Genomic DNA, 26,100 nt, shown 5'->3' with positions numbered 1-26,100 from the left:
CTAGTCAATCCAACAACAAATCCATAATTAACACCTTTAATCGCGTGACGGCCCTACCAAAACTCATGGAGACGCAAAGGCAATCGTCTCAGACCTTCTCTTTTCAACCATTGTCAAATAAAAAGCATGGATTCACTATAAAAATTTAAAAGAAATATAAGTTATTGATTCTCAATTTGTATCTCGATTACATAATTGGTGAAGTCAATAAGATTCAAATGAATAATCAAGACAAGTTATTGTACACAAAACTTATGAGGTGAATCTTTGGATTAAGAGAGCATCCATAAGTGTCTATGTCGTTCAAGCACCCCCAACATTTTCGACTCATTTGTTATGAGCCTTTTTAGGAAGTAGTAGATCATGGATGATTTAAATGACTGCGCAACAAAACAAATATTTTACTATAAGATTGGTTGAGCATGGAATAGATGGTACCTACTTTTATGGACTGTTGGGAACTAAGAAGTTGAGTATGATCTTTGTCATGGCCAATTACTTTTTTACAACATCTATGACCTGGAGCCAACTAAGGTGCACAACAATTAGGAGTTGAGAAAACTATTTATGAAAACTAGCTCAAATTTCATAATCAGGGTGTTGATGTATAATATCCACGTGATATCTACTTAAACATGTTATAAAAACACAAACCACTGTTAACAGTATTAGTGGATAATAATAATTAAATGATGTAAATTTAAACATTTTTAAAAATTAAGGATTTATTTAAACAAAAAAAAGTTTAACGTGTAATTTGAATATTTTTCAAAAACTAATAATAAAATGAAGTACTTTGACATTTAAAATAAGGTAGCTTGTAGCATAATACTAATAGAGCTTTTCTTGTTATGTAACCTTAATCATTGATTATATTTTTTGGGACTTGGTATATTAAAAATAGTTTTAATCAATTTTTTATATAATTATAAGGTATGATATAATAAAATTTTGTTATTTATGTAATTATTTAGTAACATATAATCCATTATCATGTTATTGTACTATTATATATATGATGCCTTCGACTATTATAAAATAGTACACCATATGTATTTTTGTTAGAAAGTTATGACATTGTTGATCATTTTAGTATCAGTATATACATGTCATATAATTACTTAAATATTTATTTCAAGTTAAAATATATTATAATAATTTTTATATTGATTATAAATGCACCAAAATACCTTATGAGCCCTTGTGCCATTTGATTTTTTTGTCCAAGTTTTTGTAACTTTTTTAGTATATTTTAATTTTGTGTTTTAAAATTTTTATTGAATTCACTTAATTGTTATTTTTGGGTTGTTAAGTCTAGTACCCGTGATCACTTTACTTTTTCATATAAGCCATTATACTTTTTTAAATATATTTTAATCACATATTTTTTAAATTTTTACTAAATTTATCTTTAATCTTATCTATCATTTATGAGTTGCTAAATCTGACTACATGGTTATTTATGTATCAAAATTAGGACACTAAGTGATAACATGGTTGTCACATAACTCAAATTTTCATTTATGTCCCCACTATTGTCATCTTATTACTCTGAGGCTCATTCTTCCTTTGAGAAATAATTTTCAAATTTCCTTGAATCCTTAATTGCAAGAGGAATAGTTGATTAGTTGGAGGAAGAATCAATGATTTTTCAAGTATAATAACCCTATTTTGTTTTACAAACCATACTTAATATATTACAAGAATAAAAGCTCTATTAAAAATTATTATCTTTAAATATTCAATAAAATACCACAAAGCCTTATTGAATCTATTGCAAGAAGAAGAGCCTATTAAAACTGTTGTCCTTTAATATATGAAAAAACCAAAACAAAGAAAATAACATGAAGTTTTACTTGTTATTCTCAAAAAAATAAGCCATAAACCCTTTTTCCCGTTGCTTTTTTGTACTTCTTTATTTTCTCATGGAATATTCCAAGAACTTCTTCATTTGTTTTGGATACTATGACCGATAAAGAGATAATAAGGAAATCACATTATCATCTTTTCAATTTCAGGGATGATGATGGAAATGAAGAAGAAGGAGATGATAAGGAGATGTGATGACATTGGGCTTTACAAATTTATGAGATTATTACTTGAAATGAATAGTGGGCCTTGAACGAACAAGATGGCAAGAATCAAGGGCACTTATGTAAATTTTGAGTTTTTTAGTTTAACGTAACAATCATGTTTTGTGTCATGTTCTCACTTATGTATCATAATTTTGACACGTAGGTAGCATGTGTATGAAATTTTATAGTCCATAAGTGGTAGTTAAAATTTGTAGATTTCGTAAATGTTTAAAAATATAATTTCATAATAAAGAAAATATATAGAGAGAGAGGCTTAGATGAAAAAAATCAAACACGTAAGTGTTCGAGAGTTTACATCCCATAAAACTGGAGTTAAAATCGATAATGCATTCAATAAAATTTTGATAATATAAAATTAAAGTAGACTAAAAAGTACAAGAATTTAAATAAAAAAAATTAAATATTACAAGATATCATGATATTTTGGTGCACACACACACACACACACATAAATAGTATGTTAAATCTCCAATATGTAATAAAATATACATGTATTCATGTATCAGACCATAATATACTATAGTAAATTGAATCAATAAATTAAAAAATACATTCAAGAACATGTTTATAAACAATTCAAATATCATGAATATATTAAATAAACAACATAATGTGTAACAACCCCGGAAATATCCAAATGAAATAAAAGATAATAAAAGTGCGGAAGCATAATAAATGTTCAGGGTTTACATTCCTTACACAAATAACTTAAAGTACCAAACAGTATTACGGAATTCACCATTTTGAAAAAAACACAAGAATAAGAAAATAAACAGAAAATAAAGAAATCTATCATCTACTCGCAATCCTCCTGTGGATCGGGCTCTGAAACCTGACAATTTTGATCTGAAATGGTTAAATAAGGGATGAGCTACATTAGCCCAGTAAGGATATCACATTATATCACCGACACATAAGTAAAGATTGGTATAAAATTAAAACACTAATAGAACACTTAATTTAAACCAATACATTTATTAAAAATAAAATCGTTTACCGTTCACTTACCGTTGTGAGATTTATAAAAACAATCTATACAGACAATAATATGATACAGATCATGATTTCATGTATAATCAACAATCATAACACATATTATAAATTTATGTCCATCATCAATAAATCCACAATAACCATCGCCCTTTTTACCAGTCTGCTGGTATCTATGGGGGGGTTCATAGGAATGTTCCCGCTACATGTGAACCATTTCATTTAACATTCTCAATCACAAGCCGTCCCCATACCCAGTCTGCTATGAGCGCCAATTTACCGAAACCTTAGTACCTTGTTCGGTATGAGGGTGAAGCGGGTCATTCCCATACCTCGTCCGATATGAGCACCAAATTATCAAATCTCCACACCCCCGTCTGGTATAAGACAACGTTCACGGTAGGGTTCTCTATATACTCGATCCGTTCACCATCTCTCGGGATATCCAGTAAGGTTGTTGTTTCATTTATTCATTTCATTACACAATTTTTACCGTTTAACCTTCATTTTTTCTGATTCAGCAGTAAACACATAGAATAAACCATACATGCATTCAAAGCCATAAAATCAATTAATAAGATACCATCATGCATATAAACTGTAAAAACAATCAATAAACAATAATAGATAATTTTTTATTTTGGCTCCATTAGCAATCCGTAATTAATTATGCACATTTCCTAAATTCATATAAATATCGTATTATTATTTATTTAGACATCAATTCTATGATAGGGAATAGGGTGAGGGATCCTTACTCGATTTGGTACCCGAAAAGTCAAGCTGTTCGACTGCACCTACAGGTGATTCTCGGGTCCCTGAATTTTTCTTCAGGAATTAAAATGCGCTAATAGTATCTATAAAAGCCCCAAACAAATCCAAAATCAGTCACATGGCCCACTTGGCCAATTTCAAAATTCCGGCACGGCGGCTCCACTGTGCTTCGGCAATGGCACCGCCGCCCACGTCGGTGGTCCACCTCGGGTTGGTTGTTTTTTGCCCTTTTTGGCCAAATTCGGCCTATTCTGCATCGATTCCTGCAAGAAAACATGTTAAAGGGTCTCGATTGGCCAAAAAATATAAAAAATCAAAACTCACCGGCAACAAGGCTCTCCGGTGCGGCGGCTCTTCCGGCTCACGTTGCGGTCGGGTGTTTTGCTCTGATCAACTTGTAGAGAAGGACACAAATGGGAATTGGGAAGGGCCTCATCAGAGGCGTTTTGTGAAATTTCCCACTGCAACACCGTCGACATTTTTTGGCCAATTGGCCGGTCTTTTTTCTCTGATTTGGCCATGAGTGTGCTTAAAATTAAATTTTGAGTAAAAGAAGAGATTTTTACATTTTTTAGCGATCGGAAAAAGCTCCTGTGTGGCGGCAGGTGGTGGAGGTGTCTTTCCCGGCGACTGGGTCTTCTTCTCCGACGAGGGATTCTGGCGGCTAGAATTAGAGTTTGGTGCGAATGAGGGTTATTTATATCCATCCGCTTTTGATCTGGGCCATCCATCGCGTTTGATCTTGACAGTCCGATCGTGATTAAATAAGGAGTAAATATGGACTGTTCATCGCGATCCAATATGGACCGTCTATAGCGATCTAATATGGATCGTCCGATCGCATTTAAAACTGGCCATTCGATCGCGTTTGGGGAGGGAACATATCTGGACCGTCCGTGCGAGCATGAATGGATCTGGGTTGTTTAATCGCGGTCATGTGGATCGCCTGTGTGGCCTCCCACGTGGCACCGCGTCAATGTTCGCTGCCACGCGGCGCGTCCTGATTGATCAGAGCTGCTGACTGGGCATCCCACGTGGCAAAACTTTTTTAAATTACATTTTGACCCTTATTTTTCGATTTTTCTTTTAAAAATATCCACATAACCTAAATTTTCACCAATTTTCTCCAAAATTATTTTTAATTTTACTTCATTTTTACTCTAACTTAAAATTAAAAATTTGAAAAAAATTAAAAATTTACATTTATAATTAAACCCTAAATTATAAAAAAAATTTAATTTAGAGTGTTACAATTCTCCTCCCCTTAAAAGAAATTTGGTCCCTCAAATTTGTCTATTCCACTCTCAATCAAATAACTGAGGATATTGGACTCTAAAGTCTGATTCTAGCTCCCGTGTAGCCTCCCTCGGTGTGTGGTTCTGCCATATGACCTTACAAAAGAAATTTATCGGTTGCGGAGTAATATGCTCTTTCGATCCACAATGTCAACCGGTACTTTCTTGTAGGACAAATCCTCCTGAAGTGGAAGAGGTTCGTGGGACAAAACATGATAGGGGTTCGGGTTGTACTTGCGTAGCATGGACACATGAAACACATTATGGACCTTGAAAAGTTCTGGAGGCAGTGCTAGTCTATAGGTGGCAGTATAAATACTGTCTAAGATTTCAAATAGTCCAATAAATCTGGGGTTCAGTTTACCCCTCTTACTGAACCTATTGATTTTCTTGAAATGAGTGACCTTAAGAAACACCCGATCGCCTTTCTCAAATTTCAAATTTCTCCTCCAGGTGTCCGCATAACTTTTCTGCTTACTATGAGCCTTCTGGATGTTCTTCCTGATCTTAACTATTTTGGATGTAGTCTCATCTACCAGATCTGGGTCGAACAGTTTTCTATCACCTACTTCTTCCCAACAAATCGGTGATCTGCATGGGTGCCCATATAACGCCTCATACATAACTATATCAATACTCGTTTGGTAGCTGTTGTTGCAGGTGAACTCTATCAGGGGTAGATGGTAATCTCAATGGCCTCCGAAGTCAAGGACACAAGCTCGAAGTATATCATTAAGTGTACAGATTGTCCTTTCTGACTGTCCATCGGTATAAGAGTGGAATGCAGTACTAAAGGACAGCTTCGTTCCTATGACTTGCTGAAAGCTATACCAAAACTGAGAAGCGAACCTATCACTGGTACTCCATGTAATATGACTATTTTCCGGATATACATTCTTACTAATTTATCCAAGGAATCAATCATCCTAATGGCTAAGAAGTGGGAAGACTTGGTGAGCCGGTCAACAATTATTCAGATGACATCATGTCCTGAGCGTGCCTTAGGTAATCATGTCACAAAGTCCATTGTGATATGTTCTCACTTCTACTTCGGGATTGGTAATGGCTGAAGTAACCCTGGGCGTTTGATGCTCTACCTTGACCTGCTGACATACCAAACACTTAGAAACAAAGTCAGCTAATTTTCTCTTCATCCCGTTCTACTAAAATCGGAGTCGCATACTTTGGTACATCTTAGTGCTTTCGGGATGCATGATGAAGATTAAGCTATGGGCCTCTGTCATAATGTTCCTCTTTAATTCACTGTCACCTAGAATACACACTCTGTCCTGAAATCTGAGCAACCCATCGGCGGAGACTCGAAATTCTGAGTTAACTCCCTGTTCTGCATTTTTCTTGAGGGCTGCTAATGTAGAATCGGTGGACTGAGCTTCCTTTATTCTCTGGATTAACTCAGGCTGAATAGTCATGTGACCCAAACATGTGACTCTCTTCAGGTCTTGAAGCCACACCTGTTGTGCGGCCCCTATCTGCATGCATTCTGAAACCATCAAATGGGCTAATGTACCTACACTTTTTATGCTGAGCACGTTGGCTACCACGTTACCCTTACTTGGGTAAGATGTCGCAATCATAGTCATTGAAAAGTTCTATCTACCTTCTCTGAAACATGTTGAGATCCTTTTGAATGAATATGTGTTTCAAACTCTTGTGATCGGTATAGATATGAAAAGTCTCCCCATACAAATACTGGCGTCAAGTTTTCAAAGCGTGTATGATTGTAGCATGCTCTAAGTCATGGGTGGGATAGCTTTTCTCATGATTCTTCAACTGTCTAAACCTGTAGAGTATGACTTTCCCATATTGCATCAAAACACAACCCAAACCTAGGTAGGAAGCATCACTGTAAACTGTATATCCATCTGATCCGTTCGGCAAGGCCAACACAGGTACAATAGTCAGTCGCTTCTTTAATTCTGAAAAACTTCTTTCACAGTCCTCGTTTCACTCAAACTTGACATTCTTTTTCATGAGCTAAGTCAGAGGAGCAGGTATACTAGAAAATCCTTCCACAAACATGCGGTAATAACCCGTCATTCCTAAGAAACTATGGATCTCCTTAACTGATGTCAATTTTTTCCAACCGAGCACTGCTTCAACCTTTTTAGGGTTCACTAACACTCCATCATTTGATATGATGTGTCCTAGAAAATTAGTCTGTTCAAGCTAGAACCCAAACGTACTCAATTTTGCATACACTTTATTTCCTTTGAGAACCTGCAAAACTTGAGTCAGATGGTAGGCGTGTTCCTCTATGCTTTTTGAATAAATCAAGATATCATTGATGAATAAAATAACAAACTGATCCAGAAATTGTCTGAAAATCATGTTCATCAAGTCCATGAATATGACTGTAACATTGGTTAGTGCAAATAGCATGACCAAGAACTCATAGTGTCCGTACCTGGTTCGAAAGGCTGTCTTAGGGATGTCTTCTACCCTAATTTTTACCTGATAGTAACCTGAACGCGAGTCTATTTTGAAGAAGACCTGGGCACTCTACAACTGATCGAAGATGTCACCAATCTTGGAGAGGGGATACTTGTTCTTGATTGTGACTCTATTTAGACCACTGTAATCAATACATAATCTCAACGTCTCATCTTCCTTTCTAGCAAATGTGACTCTGACACCCCAAGGGGACACACTATGTCGGATAGACCTATTGTCTTGCAATTTAGTGATATATTTTCTGAATTCCTCCATCTCAACACGACTCATGCAATAAGGAGCAAGCGAAATGGGTTAGGTGCCTGACTGAAGGTCTATGATGAATTTGACTTTTTTGTCCACTAACAGTCCAGGTAGTTCATCTGGAAACATATCTAAAAAGTCTCGGACTACTGGAATCTCTTGAATACAAATATTTTTCTTGAATTTGCCTAGTTAGAGAAAACAGCAGGGTTAAAGTACTCGATAATAAGAAAATTTACCATGAGGAAATAAATGCTAAACAATTTTATTAATTTGTAAATGGCTCCTCATTAAGAGAATTGAATACAATCTTCGTGTTAAAACAATCTACGGTGGTGTGATACATCACTAGCCAGTTCATTTCTAGAATTACATCAAAGTCCCCCATATCTAATTATATTAGGTTCACACTCAATTTTCTTCTGGTATATCTATAATATAGGCTCTGTATACAACTTCTCACAATAGTGTCATACTCCCAGCAGTAGACACAAACAATACATAATCAAGTTTATCAAGTAATACATTAAATTTTGATGCAAAAATAGGTGAAATAAATGAATGCAATGCACCGGTATTAATCAAAACATGAGCAAGATGGTTACAAATAGTGTACATACCCTGTATTACGTTCGAGTTGGCTTCTGCATCCTGCTGGGTGAGATTGTAAGCTCTGCCCTGGATAGGAAGTCTGACCTGATTCTGGTTCCTTGGGCACTCCCTTGCATAATGTTGGGCACTACCACATATGCGACACTTGTTGTTGAGGCGATAGCGCGATCGGTCCCCATGATCCCTGCCACAATACTGACAGATCTTACCGCGTCCTACCACTTGAGCCTAAGGGGAGCCTGAATCATCGGCCTGGGCCTCTTGTTCTATTGAACATGCATAGTAGGTACTGGTCTATGGGGTGGAGCTGAGGGTCTGAGGTTCCTTGCTGCCTGAAAGAATGTGCGGAAGCTCATTTCCACTAGCTGTGTCTTCGCTAGAACAGCCGAATAAGTCTTGAACTCCAGCACAAACAATTGTTGTCTGATCTCTGGGTGGAGACCGCACTCGAACCTTCTAGCCTTCCTGCCTTCATCCAATAATGTCTCAGGGGAATATCGGCCCAACTCTAGAAACTTGCGAGCATATTCTGACACAGTTATGTTCTTTTGGACCAACTGTATAAACTCCATGTCCTTCAGATGTCGGAGATGCTCTATAAGGTACTCTGCATGAAAGGTCACCAGGAACTGTTCCCAAGTAACTGGAATAAGTAGGGTGGTCTGTTTGAGTTTCCACCAATGGTCTGCTTCTCCCACTAGCATGTAGGTGGCAATGTTGACTTTCTGCTCGAGAGTCACTTATAGGGTCTTGAAGGCCTTCTCTGTCACTGCTAACCAATACTCGGCATCTTCAAAAGAGGATCCCCCTACAAAAATATATGGGTTTAATCTTTTATACCTCTCTATGTAGCCTGGTCCATCATGGGAGGAGCTGGGTCCCGTACCGGATCATACGTGGTGGTGTCGGGTGGTACTGTAGAGGAGTAGGGTCGTACTGGGGTGGCTCGGGATTCTCTCGTTGCAAGGGTGGCTCAACTTGTGGTAGTGGGAGAGGGTCACGTAGCTCCCTCCTTTCCTCCCAACCGTGCTGGGTAGCAATGAGTTTCTCTAGCATCTCAAATATCCTGTCAACATCTTCTCTAAATAAACCATCTCAGGCTGCTCGATTTAGTGGGAGTCTTCATCTTCTCATATATCTGTATCTATATTTCATAAGGAATGGTTGAGTGATAATCTATTGTTTTGGTCTTTCCTAGGGCTTTTGTATAAGGAATGAGTCCGATGAATGCGACTCTGATACCAACTATAACGACTCTGGAAATATCCAAAGGAAATAAAAGATAATTAAAGTATGGAAGCGTAGTAAATATTCAGGGTTTACATTCCTTACACAAATAACTTAAAATACCAAACAGTGTTATGGAATTCACCATTTTGAAAGAAACGCAAGAATAAGAAAATAAATGGAAAATAAAGAATTCTAGCATCTACTCGCAATCCTCTTGCGGATCGGGCTCTAGAACCTGGTCATCTTGATCTAAAATGGTTAAATAAGTAATGAGCTACACTAACCCAGTAAGGATATCACGCTATATCACCGACACAGAAGTAAAGATTAGTATAAAATCAAAACACAAATGGAGCACTATTTAAACCAATACATTTATTAAAAATAAAACCATTTATCGTTCACTTACCGTAGTGGGATTCATAAAAATAATCTATAGAGACAATAATATTATACAAATCATGATTTAATGTATAATCAACAATCATAGTACACATTATAAATTTATGTCTATCATCAATAAATCCACAATAACTATTGCTTTTTTTACTTGCCTGCTGGTATCTATGAGAATTCATAGGGATGTCTCCGCTACACGTGAACTCTTTTATTTAACATTTTTAATCACGAGTCGTCCTCATACCCCATCCGGTATGAGCGCCAATTTACCCAAACCTTATACTCCGTCCGGTATGAGGGTGAAGCGGGTCGTCCTCATATCCCGTTCGATATGAGCACCAAATTATCAAGTCTCCATACTCTGTCCGGTATAAGACAATGTTCACGATAGGATTCCCTATGTACCTGGTCCGTCCACCATCTCCCAAGATATCCAGTAAGGCTGTCGTTTTATCTATTTATTTCATCATACAATTTTTACCGTTTAACCTTCATTTTTCCTGATTCAGCAGTAAACACATAGGAGAAACCATACATGCATTCAAAGACATAAAATCAATTAATAAGATACCATCATGCATATAAACTGTAAAAACAATCAACAAGCAACAGTAGATAATTTTCAGTTCTGCCTCTATTAACAATCCGTAATTAATTATGCACATTTCCTAAATTCACAGAAAATATCATATTATTATTTATTTAGATATCAATTCTATGATAGGGAATAGGGTGAGGATCCTTACTCGATTTGATGTCCGAAAAGTCAAGCTGTTCGACTGCGCCTACGAGTGATTCTGGGGTTCTCTAAATTTTTCTTTAAAAATTAAAATGCGCTAATAGTACCTACAAAAGCCCCAAACAAATCTAAAATAAGTTCCAGAGCCCACTTGACCAATTTCATAATTCTGGCACGGCGGCAGTCCACCTCGGATCGGCTGTTTTCGGCCGATTCTGCATTGATTCCTGCGAGAAAATACATTAAAGAGTCTCGATTGGTTGGAAAAACACAAAAAACTGAAACTCATCGGCGGCGGGGCTCTTCAGTGCGGTGGCTCCTCCGGCTCACGTTGCAGTTAGGTATTTTGCTCCTGTCGACCTGTAGAGAAGGACACGCTGATCACAACGGTTGAAAAAATTACACATAACGAGAATCGGAAAGGCCCTCATCAGAGGTGTTTTGTGAAATTTTTCACGGCGGTGCCGCTGAACTTTACCGGCGTTTTTCAGCTAATTAGCTTGTCTTTTTACTCTGATTTAGCCATGAGTGTGCTTAAAATTGAATTTTGAGCAAAAAGAAATTTTTTTACATTTTTTGGCGGTTGGAAAAAGCTCCGTTGCAGTGGCGGGTGGCAGAGGTGTCCTTCCCAGCGGCCGGGTCTTCTTCTCCAGCGAGGGGTTATGGGGACTAGTGTTAGGGTTTGGTACGAATAAGAGTTATTTATATTCGTCTGCTTTTAATCTGGATCATCCATTGCGTTTGATCTTGACCGTCCGATCGCCTTCAAATTTGGCTGTCCGATCGTGTTTGGAGAGAGAACGCATCTGGACCGTCCGTGCGCGCGGGAACGAATCTGGGCCGTTCGGTCGCAGGCACACGGATCGCCCGCGTGGCCTCCCACATGGCACCGCGTCAGCGTCCGCTGTCACACGACGCGTTCTGATTGATCGAAGTTGCTGATCGGGTGTCCCACGTGACAGAATTTTCCTAAATTGCATTTTGACTTTTGTTTTTCGATTTTTTTTTTCAAAAATACCGTAAGAACCCAAATTTTTACTCATTTTCCCCAAAATTATTTTTAATTTAATTCTGTATCAATTTTACTTCATTTTAACTCTAAATTAAAATAAAAAATTGAAAAAAATTAAGAATTTATATTTATAATTAAACTCTAAATTACAAGGAAATTAATTTAGGGTGTTACATAATAAATGTTATTTGGTGATAGTCATAATACTTACAAATTTCACATTATATCTGTCTTATTTTGTGAATAACTTAAAATAAGCCCACCAAACTAAATATGCTTGTTAGTTAAATTGACAAGATTATATATGTAAGCTTAACTTAACCCATCATGGCGGATCATATAAGGCTAATTACACCATCATTAGATTCATTTGGCCTTAATCTAACATAAAGTGATGTTAAGTGTTTGTTTAACTATAACTTTTGCGTTTGCGAAGTACTCAACGCCTATAAGTGAAAGTGTTTTTTTTAAAGCTAAAATCAAAATATGCTTTTGAAAGTTTGAATATAAAAGGTAAAAATAATCTCTTTTGAGAAAAAAACTTTGGTTATCAATATTTTTATTTCAAAATTAGCTTTAATTAACTAAAATAAATTATATATCATTTTGTTTACTTTATTCAACTATTATCATTATTGTCTACCGATTATCACCCATCATTTACTAGCCATCCTTTGTCTCTAACTATTTGTGCCCTCAGCTGCCATCCAAATATTAACCATTGCCCTCCATCACCAATTGGTTGCCATCCACTATTATCTAGTGCCAATTGGCCGCCAACTTTTGTTAATTAGTCATTCTTTATCGCTGGTCAGTCGTCGCTTACCACCTGTTCATTGATGCCCACCCTTCATTGTTTTGCCTATCACTCACGGCCACCAACTACTTTTTATCGTTCATTGATTGTCCTCCACCACCCTCCACCACCCTCCACCAATCTTCCTTCGTTTTCGACCACTTTCCACCACCCTTTGCCCACCCTCTCCCAACATGTCTCAATCGCTTCTGATTACCCTTCACCCTTACTGATTGCTTTTCACTTCTTATTTACTGTCATTTACTGATCAATTTTATATGCCAATTACCTTTTGCTATTCACTATTGTCTGTCAACCGCCAGTGGACTTTCCTAGTCTTTCATTGCCCACCAACTACTATTGCTTATTGTAGGTAGTTGTTGCCATCATTATAAATTTTAATGTTATTAAAATTAAAATTTAAATAATTTTTAAATTTAGTATTATTATGCAAACAATAATTTAAAATAAAATTTTATTTTTAATTAATTTTTAAATATATAATATACATTATTTTATGCACAAATATATATTGATATATTACAATATTTAATATTGTGTATATAGATATATTAATATTACTATATAAATAATAAATTTAATATAATTTATATTATTTTAATATCTACAGTCAAATATACAACATTTATTTGTTTTATTTTTTTATATTTATTAAAAATATAAATATTAATAATTATTTTAACCAAAGACTCAACTTTTATTTTTTAAGATTGTAATACTTTTTACAATTATTTTTATTAAGCAGCTAACAATTTTGGATTAAAAACATATACACTTAAAATAATTTTAACAACACTTTTAAATTTTTAACAAAAATTAGAACTGTTGTCAAATGCATCGTAAGTCTAAACTTGATCATAATCTAAAAAATAAAAATAAAAATTAATAATAACAATTAAATTAGCAAGAAATCATAATAAAATCAATTACAAATACTGATTACTAGACTTGGATAGCTTTCTTATGATTAATTTAATTTAATTTATTTTATTATTTTAAAAATGATTTATTTATATCATATTAAATTAATTGCGGTTTTAAATAATTTAAAATCCAGAAAATTTTTAATTAGAGATTTTTCAAAGTGCCAAAATTTATATATTATTATTTAATTCTCTTTTTAAAAAATTAATCTATCCATATTTTCTCGGGCCCAATTGATAGACGCAATTGACCAATTAGATTAGCCCGAACCGAAAGGGTAAATGACGCAACTTCCCGACCCAAAAGCGATTCTCTCTGATTCAACAAAAACCCCAATCTTCAAACCCCAGCAAAAACCTTCGAATCCATCCTGCATTCTCTCCCACTTTCTCCATCAAAGGCCATTAACAACACTGCTCTTTCTCCTGATTCAAATGTTGACGATTTGAGGTTCACCGTTACAGGAAAAGAAATTCTCTCTGTTTTTTCCTTCGTGTACAGAAAAACACAGTTCAAACCTTACGGGTAGCGAAAATGGAAGCAGTGCAAGGAGAAGAGTTCACGCTGGTGGCAAGAAAGCCGCATTTCGGACTCCCGACGGCTTGTCCAACTTGCCTACCCGCTTACATCTACCTAAAGTTCGCTCGGTTTCCTTTTCAATTGGCTTTCAATTCCATCTACCCTGATTCAGGTATTCCTGCTTCAGTTCGATGTGTTCGTTGAAATTTCAGTTCTCACTGTAACAAGAGATTAGAGTAGAAGTGAATTTATTACTTCGGTCCATGGATGGAAGACAATATGTGTTATGGAGATTTTTATATGGAGGGGATATAACAAGAAGATTACGAATATAAAATCAGAATAGTTGACATGCTTGGAAATTAAAGGATCTCATTGATAGTCCCATAAAAATGATCCAAGAATAGAAGTAGGTGATGGATTGTAGCTGGAGTACTAGGTTATAAGACCGTCTGGAAGTTGTATCCATCTTAGTCCTTGATGGGCAAATTGGTTGACTTTTAAGTTGGTTTATGCTCGCACTTGGAATTTTGGATTTTTGCATTTTGCTTTCACTTGCTAAATTGGCTGTTATGTTGACGATCTGCTTCCTTTTCCATGTATTTTATAGTTGCAGTATTCCTGTTTAAACTTTTGTATCGGGTTCTATTTGCTTCATTGTTAAATAAGGATTCGTTATTTTTACCAAGATTTTTTATTTTCTCATAATGATCAAAGAATATCATATGTTGTTCTTATATTGTTTTCATTCTTCCATCATTCTATAGAATGATATTAAAATAATGCTTTGCTATTTGGTTGCATGAAAAATTCTGCATCACCACTGATGGTTTTTGTTTCAGTTTAAAATAGGATTTGACAGGTAAAGAGTTTATCCTATTGACTTAGTTCTTTTAAAGACAATACTTTTCTTTCTTTTTTTTTTTGGCTCACAAAAATTATATCGGGAAATGACTAAAGTAAAAGATGTCTCAGAATTACTCCTCAATTGCTTGGTTGTTAGTTATTTTATTTGATTTAGTTGCTTTATTGATGTGTATCTGCTTGCATTTACTCAGGCCATTGAGCAGTGTAATTTCAAGCAAGCAGACATAACACTTATGACTTTTTTTTTTCGGTTAATGATTTGGGTGTCAGATCAAATTCCTTATATTGAAGCTGGTACTTATGTGGCTTACAATAATGAGAATGGTGGAGTAATTGATCGCATGAAGCAAGATGGAATTCTCGATTTGGATACTGAACTCCAGTCACTCCCAGAATGGATATCGATGAAAGCAGTGGTTACTTCCTGGCTTGATGAGGCACTCATGTACGAACTCTGGATTGGGTGTGATGGAACTTCGGCTCGCAAAATATATTATTCTGATCTTTCATGGCCAATTGGCAAAATTCTTTTTTTAAAGCAAACATATATATTAAAGCAGCGACTTGGGATAACTAAAGAGAATGCGGAGCAAAGGGAAGAACAGGTCCTGCTTTTATGTTGGTCTCTTTATTATGTTCTATCTTCTCTTGCCTCTTTGATACATTGTTAAAACTGTTTCTTTCTTTTCTTCTTTTCAAGATTATAAAATTAACTAAGTTTTTTTGGGCTTGTCCACTGATTCCTGTTTAAGTAAAACTCAAACAAATAGTATAAGTCATTATATTGCACAAAGCACCATTTGCAACTGTAAATATTAAAAGCTGCATAAGTTCAGCTCAAACTGAGGGTAACTTATTGCTTTCAGAGAGCACATAGTAGAGGAATCGTAGTATTTCTTTGTTTCCTTCAGTTGACATCTTGACATTCTTGTTTTTTTTCATCTGATATTTTTTCTTTTAATTTATGGACAGATATATCACAGAGCAAAAGTTGCATATGGAGCCCTCTCAACTAGGTTAGGCGAGCAAAATTTCCTTTTTGAGGACAGGTAATCTTCTGAAAATCTTCCTATACATGTTTGGTACTTATTAGAAGAACTTTAAGAAAGAAATTGGATTAATTCTTCAGTAAAGACAGTAAAATTTGAATTTTTCTCCCTCTGGTGCATATGCACATTGTTACTTCATTGCAGGCCATCAAGTTTGGATGCGTCTTTTCTCTCACATGTTCTCTTCATTCTGCAAGCATTACCAGTGAGTTATCGTAGAAATATAAACAATATCTTACCTGTTACTCTGTTTGAACTTGTCATCATTAATAGTGATTGACATATCCAATTGGATCATATCAGTAATTATTGAACAAACTCAAAGTCAATCCCTGAGCAGATAGATAATTATCTGCCACCATTGAAGTTTCATGAGGGGTCTAAGAGCATAAAACTTACTTACTGCTAGTTGCTGAAGTAAAAAACCTATATTCTGTTAATTGGAAATGATACTTGATAGCTGTTTCCATGTAGTGGTGAGTGTAAGTTTAAAGGTGTCCTGTAAGTTTCATGTCCTGTTCTTTCACTTATTAGCTTCAGATTTCTGAGTCAGCAAAGAGAGGGATCGGTTTTGGTAATCTCTTTTAGCAAATAGGAGCAGATGTTGTTCTCAGTTCAAGTCTTGTTTGCTTAGACCTTTTACAATACCCCATGTATCATCCATATGAAATGTGATTTAAGAAACCAAAGTTGGAACTGTAATAGACCAGGATTTTTTCAATGGTTTATCATGAAGTTAGGGATCAGATGTGCCGAAATTGATGGATGACATGTTATCCAGCTCCAGATGTTTATTAGGTAGAAGTCAATTCCTTTAGCTGATCCCTGGTAGTTTCTTCTTTTGCTAAGATGTAGTTTTCTGAATGACCGGATCGTGCATCAGCTAGTCTTGCCGGACAATTTTGCTCATTGTTTCTCTATTTATTGTGCTTTTAGATCCTTACAGATATAATGATTTACCTCATAAAAGCTGCACTGGGTAAAACTGGTATCTGAACTTGCATTGTTTTTAATGATTTAATTGGGATAATAAAGTAATATCTAAAAGAACCTGATATTTCATGTTTATGATTATAACTGAATTTAGATTATCTAGCTTTTATCTCATAATGGCTATATTTCAAGTTATTTTTGCTATAGTTTAACCCTTTATATCCAATCACGAATTATTAGGAAACATCAGTTTTACGGGGCAAGCTTTTGGAACACAGTAATCTTGTAAGATATTCTGAAAGACTAAAGATGGATTTCCTAGAAGCTGGTTCATCATCATCTTCTGTCCCACAGGCTCACTCAGTACCTTCACCATCTTCAAGAAAAGGTGCCTCAAATTGGAGTAAGATGCTTAAAACATTGAAATTCTTGTTATCCTTGTTGGTCATTGTACTTCACATTTTATTTGATTTGTCAATTGAAACAGATTTTTTTTAAAAAAACTTTTGAAGATGATGAGAAATTGAGATATCAGTTGAATAACTTTCATAGTTGAGCTTAATTCGCGTTCTACCAGCATTAATTGGTTTTCCCAAAGAATGATACACTATTTGGACAAAATTCTTGGTCTTATCTTTTTTGCTCCTTAATGTCGGAGTACAACATAATTGAGAGATTTTAGGAGTCCTGGACTCCTTTTTCTAAATCTTTTATTGGCAATAAAAGCTAATTTTCTCTGAGGTATAGTTATAGCTGGAACCATGGCACAATCTTTCCTTTTCCTTGATGACTTTGCTTTTTGGGCATCTTGAGTAAGATATAAAGTTAATGGGCCATATGCTATGGGTGAGGTGAAATGTGAAGGATCGGGAGAGTCCTCAGGGAAGGGGGCTCTATAGTTGTTCCCCAAAACATGCTCAGATAAAGTGGTCTGCACAATGTATTGGGATAAGCACTTTTGTGAATTGGTGGATTTTGGGCCTCTCTTTGCTATTCTCTATTTTATGTGTACGTCTCTTGCATCCGCTGTTTTCCATGTAAAGTCCAGTATTGAATGACTTAAAGTGACTTGGTTCTTCAGGCACAAGCTTATTGTGAACACATTTTTTGTTTTCATTTTCTCTTTGTTAGGTTCAAAGCCTAAGAGCAAGCCTAAAAGGGAAAAAACAGAGGAGGAAAAGACCTTCAAAAGAAGGGCCAAATACTTTTTGGCAGCACAACTGCTCGCAGTTCTACTTTTTCTGTCTGTCATGGGTGGAAATGATTTTGGTGAAGCAGAGTTTGAGAATGATGATGATGACATAGCTTATGACTGAAAGAGCAATCAGATCACTCGGCACTTTTCTTGTGGTGATCAACAAAGACTAGCTTCACGTATAAGAATACTTCTCCTTCAAAATTTTGTAACTTTGACACAAATTTTGGAAAATAAATATCCATTGGAACTATGTAACATGAGTTGTGCAATAGAGGAGGTAATCTTTTTGGTTGCTTGGAAAAAAAAGACGTGTGTTGGATTATCAATATCTTTATTTATTTATTTATTTTTGCTGGGTAGATTCTAATTGATAATAAATATTGCCTTTCATTTGGTTCAAGGAATGAAAATGAAGAATAGATATTTTCATTCACCCTGTTATGCAGAAGTTGCTTGTTTGTATCTGGGAATGTCGCAGCAAGTGCTAGTTACCAGTGCAGCAGTGTCATCGCAGCACCTGGGAATGAGAGTCATTAATGGCAGGTGCAGATGATGGTGGTAGTGGTGAAATGTGTTATGTGAATGGAATTGGAATGGGAATGGGAATGGGAATGGGAACAGGAACTTTTGCTATGGAAAATTCCTTGTCCAACTTTTTAATAGAAGTATTGAGTGGGAATCATATCCTCTCTTTTCTTTTTGGGGCAGAGGATGAGTTCAGCAGAAACATGAATGTAGTCCTGGGCGAATATGCTTAGTAAGCAAGAAATAGTAGAAAAAGGGTCAGTGTCCTACAAAGCCATATAAAGCCTTTAATGTCAGGGGCCCAGGGTTCTTCTCCTTTAGCGGGTTTCTTTTAGGTTTTGTCAGCAGATTCATCATAAGCGAGGGTCCCATGCGGCCATGCCCACTTTTCCTTGGCTAAGTAAGTCACTAACCTCATCTCTACTTCCTCCAGGTTCACCAGTTAGGGTTCAATCCCTGGGTTATATATTCCTATTAAATACATCATAAGGCATAAAGCAATAATAACGATGATGATGTTAGATTTATTTATTAAAAACATTATAAGTTATATAATAAATAAGTAATTTGAGCACTTCCGTCAAATTCACCTATATGGTAAGCATTCTGTACCAGTTAATGGTAATGTATTATTATATACCAGTAAAAAGCTTTATGCAAAACTTAGAATGGTTGATTGTGTATTTTGGTTCTCAGTCCAGGTTTCAAGTGTATTTTGTAAAATAGAATATTTGATGATTATATTCTTGTTCCTGTCATATTTCATTTCCATTTTTTCACTAATAAATAAATACATTTATTTAGAACATGATGGAAAAACCAATATGCAACTCAGCAATTACTACATTCCCTAATTCCTGTATTTTTTACAATTTGAAAGTCTCTCTGTATCCAGCTTGGCCATCTTGCTAACACCAGTGAAGCAAACTACAATATAAGCATGACCTGGATATAATTATACCTCTAAACTATCTTGTCATGGTAAGATGTACTTGTGATTACAGTGGCACCTCTATTATCCATATAATTATACCTTCCAACCCAACCAAGAAAGAAAGCCTAGGTTATGATGTCTTCGGTCTTCGTCTCAGAGAAATTATCACACAATCCGGATCACAGTCACCTTAAAAATTTTATTGACTCACCTCAGTTCTTTTTCTGGAAAATCATTGGTGGTTTTCTGACAAGAAACCCGACATGTTTTGCCAAAATGCTGAGACGATCCAATGGAATTGAAAGGTAAACTATGTCAATCATGCTCCCGGAACATGTAATATTTTTTCATCTGTTCCCACAAGAGTTATGTGGCCACTTAGCATTCTCCCACTTCTTAACAAGCTCTGCGTATCCATCGGCAGAAGCTAAGGCAAACTCGCTTAGTGAGCTTGTTGCAACAGACATTCCAGCACATAGTACTCTTACAGCAACTTCAGCCATTTTCTCTACAGTCATAACATCTCCAACCTCTCCAACCTCAACCAGTTCCAGATTTCCACTTACTTCATCCCCATACCTTTTAGACCCTATTGGGACCCGCTGAGTCTCATCCTTCAGCTGTTGTAAACACAGAGATCCCATTCCAGCTGCAAAGAAATCTAGTCCATCCAGCACTGGTTTTTCATGGACATTATCAAGGAACCTTGACCACTGAATAAAAAGTCCAAATATTGGAAGTGTTCCACTAGATCTATGTGGAGAAAATGGAGGTTTTGATGCATCAGAATCGGATCTCACACAACGAAGGAGCCATCCAGTAAGTGCTTGCACATAGGATTGCTGAGAACTGACCCATGATTCAAAGCAGGCTCGCCAGTTCCTAAGCTCTTTTTCAAGATTGGCTGCTGACCGTGCTAAATGATGAGGTTCGGTAATTGGCATTGAGTATTTCCTTTTAATATCCAACTTTGAAGGTGTGCCTGCTAGTAAAAGCTTTGCTTCATCCAAGGTCCGCTTCTGTGTTTGATGACACTCTGCCATTACTTTCCACATCCTAGCTAACCTGCAGATTATGGATTAGAAGAATTAGTTTCTGCATGGAAATGTCCATCCTTTACCTCAATCCAATTGTTCATCTGCAGGCTGTACTAGTTTCGACTTTGAAGATTTTGATGATAATGAGAAGATAATAGAGATATTCAGATACCTACTAGGTGCCAAGAATGCAGGAAATCGTGATTAAATTATTATTTTTCCGCCGATAATCTGAATTTAGCGTTCATACCCTTGTATGAGTTCTAGAAGTTGAGGCTGCAATTCTTCATCCCTTAAAGTTTCAATCCTCTTCGAAATAGCTTCGACTGTGTGCATGGACACCTTTATCTGGGTATGCAGATCTCTAATTGCCATCCTTGTCTTGTCCATAGAAGTTGGATCCTCTCCTTTGACATCTTGGCTTCGTAGTTGCTTGTGTTTCTTCTCATATGCAATATGAACTTTTTCTCCTGACTGGTTTTAAGTAATAAAATTGAATCAGTTTCTCTACATTATCCAAGAGCATCATTCCTACCATGATAAACTCCACAAGAGTTACTTTGACATATCATGTTGTCATCATTCCTACCATGATAAACAAAGTAAGTAAATCAAAGTAAAAAAAAAAAAAAAAAATGAAAAATCTATATAATTCAATAAACGTGACCTAGCCCATAGGAGGATGTATTTTATTTTATTTTATTTTTTTAAATAAAAAGTTTGAAATGTATGTTAATATAGGCACCAAGAGGATGTCACCCGTGTACAAAATTTACAAGTTAATTAAAAGTGTATTACAAAGGTTGTCTAAATCCTCCTAAAAATACAGATGATGATGACTCAATAAAAAACCGAGAGTTTAAAACTAATTGTTTTTAAGAATATAAAAACCATCAACATCTTTAAACCTATCAAAAACCCTTCTATTCATTTCCTTCCACATCACTCAAAAAAATAGCAAGCGGAATAATCTCCATTTGTTTCCTGCGATCACTAATGCCCTTCCAATCCCACAACTTTTCCCTCACTGAACCCATCACCCAAATTTCTAAAAGTAGCTAAAAATTCTAAAATATCTCATACCACTTTGCCTCATGAAAAATCCTTATTTACTAGTATTTTTTCATCTTGTGAGATCAAAAAAAAAAAAAAAAGAATTGCAAAAGACATTTCATTTATTGAAGATAAAACCCTTGTTTTTCATTTGTAAAATATGCACAAATTCCAGTCATGTGAATTCAGAAATATACCCTGACTTCCTGATATAGTTTCTTCTCCCAAGCATATAGCCTGTCAAGTGTTGATTGATGGCTACCAGATAACATGCAAGTCTCCTCCGAGATGTCACTACTGCTTTCATAACCACCTTCTTTGGAATTGGAAGAATTTATTAGAAACCTTGACGAGGATGATCGAGATGAAGCTGAACGGATCAAAGCAACCGGATTCAACATTTTCATGGCTGCGAAAGAAAATTGTCATGAGTAATTATCCTCTGACTTTAAACATTGGTCATCGTGAATACTAGATTAAAGGATGATTATATAATGTGCCCAAAAAGAAGTTGTCTTGATTAGCACACATATCGAATGTGTTTCGAGTTTATTCTATTCTTGTTTTACTTCCAGATGCTAGTTATTTCATATATAGAATTCAGTCATTATTATATATTTGATTATATAATTTAACCACCTTTATACATATCTTCAGTTTTTTACAATAATAAATTTGTATTCATACTTGTCAATCGAGGAATCACAAAACATCAAACTTGAATCGAACATTTATTAACCAAATTCGACCTTACAATCTTTTTTGGGGCTGTCATAATTTAGTTCTTTGTCAAAAAATATTTGAAGCGGGAACTCAAATAAAGAACAGGAAACAGAAAGAGATTAATGGCTTGGTATCTTCAATACCTGTAAGCTCACTAGAGGTTGATGAAAGCTGAGCTCTGCTAGCCTCTAATAGTGATGAGACTTCATTGGCAGCATTGCAAATGATCACGAACTGAGTTTCAAGATCCTTAATAACTTCTGCCATGCTTGTTGGCCTCCGGTTGACATACACGGTGAAGCCTAGTGTTTCTTCCTTGGCATCTTGATCCCCAACTGTCATTTCTTGATTTCTGACTTCAAGTTGTCTGGGTGCAGTTTGTGCTCGTGACAATTCAATGCTCGCTCTACCTTGGGATTGCAAACCTTGAGCATCATGCTCCAGTTCACTTCCACTATCAGTTCCATTATCTTCCTCCTCATCTTCATCAACATCTTCAACAATAACTTCTTCTTGACAGCACTTAGTATCAGTTTTAGACCTTTCTTCACTTTTATTTATGTTACTTGGTAATTCTTCTTCTTTTTCTTCTTCTTCTTCTTCTTCTTCTTCTTCATCTTCTTCTTTGTCCTCTTCAGTTTCATCTTCTTCTAAATCGGGAATTCCTTCTTCCTCTCGAACCTGCCTTAGGCCTTGGATGTCATCATCCATAACAGCCTGATCGAGACTATCTCGAGTATGGTATCCATAGTAGTCCAGGGACGAAAATGGGTTCCAAAAGAAATCCCACTGTGAAGTTTGAGGAGGAGAAGGGGGGATACTATGTCTGTTATTAGGGGAGTAAGAGAAAATTGAAGTGTTCATTGGTGAGGATTGCATTGCAAAAAAACCATCCATGCCAAAATGGTTAAGTGAAGAATAGGTTTCAATTCTCACTGTTTCGGGTGATTGAGGCCTCTCCTCAAAAAGAATACCTGGGTTATTTCCACCTGATCTTAGGTAATGAATTTTCATGGCTGCTTTCGGTTCAGACTGGATTTGTGGTGGTGAGGGCTTAGGTGCAATTGAGATAAAACCAGGACTTGCTTTCTTTACAGGTGTAAAGGGTGGTGATATGAATGAATCTAACAAGAAATCATGAGGCTGCTCATCACCTTCGATATAATCACGAAGAGCTGCAGAAACTCTTTTCAATGATTGAATATAAGCAATATGCCCGGATGCAAACTTAGCTCTTTGCTCCAATGCCTGTTTTATGAAACCTTTTCTATCTTTGCAAAGCTGAACGGCCTCCTCATCATCCAATTTTGAAGTAGAACATCCCATTTCTTTACAGTTTCTTTTCGATTTCCCTTACGAATTTTTCAAGCTTAAATCAAAATGCAAGTTCCACGAGTACACTCTTGTGTAAAGCACTTGACTCATAAGGATTTTAACAAGGCTGCCAAAAAAAAACACACAAAGAACAAGAAGCATAAAGGAAAATGTGTAAGGAAATTAAAATTCCTCATAGATCAAGCTCAAAACAGTTAAAAAATTCCTTTCATATCTATGTTCAAGTTCTTCTGTTGTGCTTTTCTTTACTTTCAAGCTATAGATGGTTGAGTAGATTACAAACTTAAATAATAAGAACAAAGCAAATGGGGATTCTTTTTTTTTTTCGGAGCCTTTCTGCCATATCCTTAAAGAACATAAGAATCCAGCTTCTTCAAAGCTTTGTTACGGCTGTGTTTGGAACAAAGCTAACAAACTGAATCTTTTGAAATTTATTGGGAAGTTTACACTTAATTCAAATAGGAGGGATGAAAAGCCCATTAAATTAATGAAATTCCAAGTTCTGAAATTACCTACTAACTCAACTTTATCATTCTTGATTTACTCCAAACATATCATAACTAACAAAGTCACAAGTTTTAATGGGGATAAAAGTCAAAATAACTAAGTATGCACAAAGAAAAAAAAATATTCTAACTCAAAGAGGTAAAACAAATTTGCCAGAACTGTTCTACAATGGGATTCTCATGAATCCTTCCAGAATTGCTTGTATACTCGGGTTAAGATGATGATCTATGTATATTAAGATCTGTTAGAAAGATTAAAACTTTATTGTGAAATTTAGAGTAGCAATCTAATTTGAGAAACAAAGAAAATTCCTCAAGGATGACTCTTTCTTTAAGTGCTTTTCTTCTCCAAAGATCTAAAAAAACCAGTCTTTTTTTTTTTTTGAGAATAGTCATAGTTCTCAAAGCTTAAATCAGGAGAGGAAGAAAAATTGACTAAAGACTAGGGCTTCTCTTTGAAAATGGAAAGAAGATGAATTATCCACCTTCATAGAACAGATTAACTATTAACAGAGACAAAATTCTCACTTCCAGAATCAAGGACAGCAACATAAAGAAGATAAGTACAGAGGATTCAAACGCGGGACATAGTGCCGTTCTATGGAAGAAACTTAGTAGGAACAACACCGAAAAGTTACCCACATTATACACAAGAAAAGCAAAAAGCTCACAGTATAAAAAAAACCGAGTGAAAAACGAAAAACACCACCGGGTTCCGTCCATGAAAAGAAAAACTTGGAGGAGTCATACAAGCAAAAATATGAAATCCCATTTCAGAAAAGTTGAAAATGGATACAGAAATCTGGAAAACAAACCTGAAAAACTTAACCCATATTTAACTACATATGTACATAAATATATGAACAGTGTGGAGATTATTAGTTTTCTTGTTTAACGATGTACAATAATGTTGTTTAGATTGATGATAAAAAAAAGTGTGATAATCATGAATCATTTCATACCTGTGAAGAATTGCAGGCGGGAATGGAAGTGAGCTACTTGATCAGAGAGAGAGAGAGAGAGAGAGAGAGAGAGAGAGAGAGAGAGAAAGAGACGTTGAGAAAAGCAACGGTCAAAACTTGGTGGAAGAAAGAAGAAGATGAAAAAAAAAAAAAACATAAAAAAAACAAAAATATAAGTGTCTGGTTGGAGAACTAACTAAAGCAAGAATAAGATGGAAGAAACAAGGAATATGACGGGTCTCTGTAAATCCCACTATTCTTCGTTTTTATTTCGAAAATGCCACTCATCATCTCTCAAATTACTGTTGTTGATTGGATGGACCATCATTTACACGTCTCTTTAATGTTGATTAGTAATAATTAATTAACGACAAATTATAATAAACAGGTGTTAGTGTAATGGTTATTAAATAATTTTTCTTTTTTCTATTGCAGTTTTCTATATATACATATATATATTTTGTGCTAAGAAATTTAAGAATTAAAGCAAAATTTTATTCATAAAAATTTTCTAAATGGGATTATAATAAAATTTGAAGTAAAGCTGTTAAATTTTAAAATATGAAAATAAATTAATATGATAATGTACATAATAACTATCACTTTAATTTTTATTTTTATTTAAAAATTTTAAATAAATTAAATTTCCTTGGAATAAAATTAACACTGAAAAAAGAATTTGAATTAGAGAAACATCACTTGATTGAAAGTTAGTACTGCGAAGTGTGTGGACCCCACAAAATCAAACGAGTTTATGATAAAGAATATTAAAAGTTAATTGACAACCGTCAGATCTTTTCTAATCTGATTGCGTCGCAGCAATGTGGGGCCAACACGTGTTGAAGCATGCGTTGCA

The 26,100-nt window shown here is 35.4% G+C and overlaps 2 protein-coding genes across 3 annotated transcripts; one reads left to right on the top strand and one right to left on the bottom strand.

Annotated features, from left to right (window-relative positions):
• Positions 1-13,997: 13,997 nt before the first annotated feature.
• Positions 13,998-18,426, top strand: LOC110811110 (metaxin-like protein). Of its 2 annotated transcripts, none has more exons than XM_022037493.2 (6): positions 13,998-14,294; positions 15,260-15,594; positions 15,962-16,038; positions 16,183-16,243; positions 17,212-17,359; positions 18,103-18,426. In XM_022037493.2, exons 1-6 carry the CDS (start codon positions 14,138-14,140, stop codon positions 18,285-18,287), a joined length of 963 nt encoding a protein of 320 aa, XP_021893185.1. In that variant the 5' UTR covers positions 13,998-14,137; the 3' UTR covers positions 18,288-18,426. The 2 variants fall into 2 exon arrangements, with proteins under 2 accessions (XP_021893185.1, XP_021893184.1); XM_022037492.2 differs by having other exon boundaries at positions 17,212-17,374.
• Positions 18,427-19,519: 1,093 nt separating this feature from the next.
• LOC110811111 (nitrate regulatory gene2 protein-like) lies at positions 19,520-25,398 on the bottom strand. Its single transcript, XM_022037494.2, has 5 exons — positions 25,245-25,398; positions 22,585-23,882; positions 21,916-22,127; positions 20,916-21,139; positions 19,520-20,693 (listed from the first exon to the last, which is right to left on the bottom strand). Exons 2-5 carry the CDS (start codon positions 23,765-23,767, stop codon positions 19,976-19,978), a joined length of 2,337 nt encoding a protein of 778 aa, XP_021893186.1. The 5' UTR covers positions 23,768-23,882; positions 25,245-25,398; the 3' UTR covers positions 19,520-19,975.
• Positions 25,399-26,100: the final 702 nt, after the last annotated feature.

This window comes from Carica papaya, chromosome 7 (genome assembly GCF_054855325.1).
Source record: "Carica papaya isolate Zhongbai chromosome 7, ASM5485532v1, whole genome shotgun sequence".
Classification (NCBI taxonomy): Eukaryota; Viridiplantae; Streptophyta; class Magnoliopsida; order Brassicales; family Caricaceae; genus Carica; species Carica papaya.
Note: the sequence above shows the minus strand (reverse complement) of the source record. Positions and strands in the feature narration are given on the sequence as shown.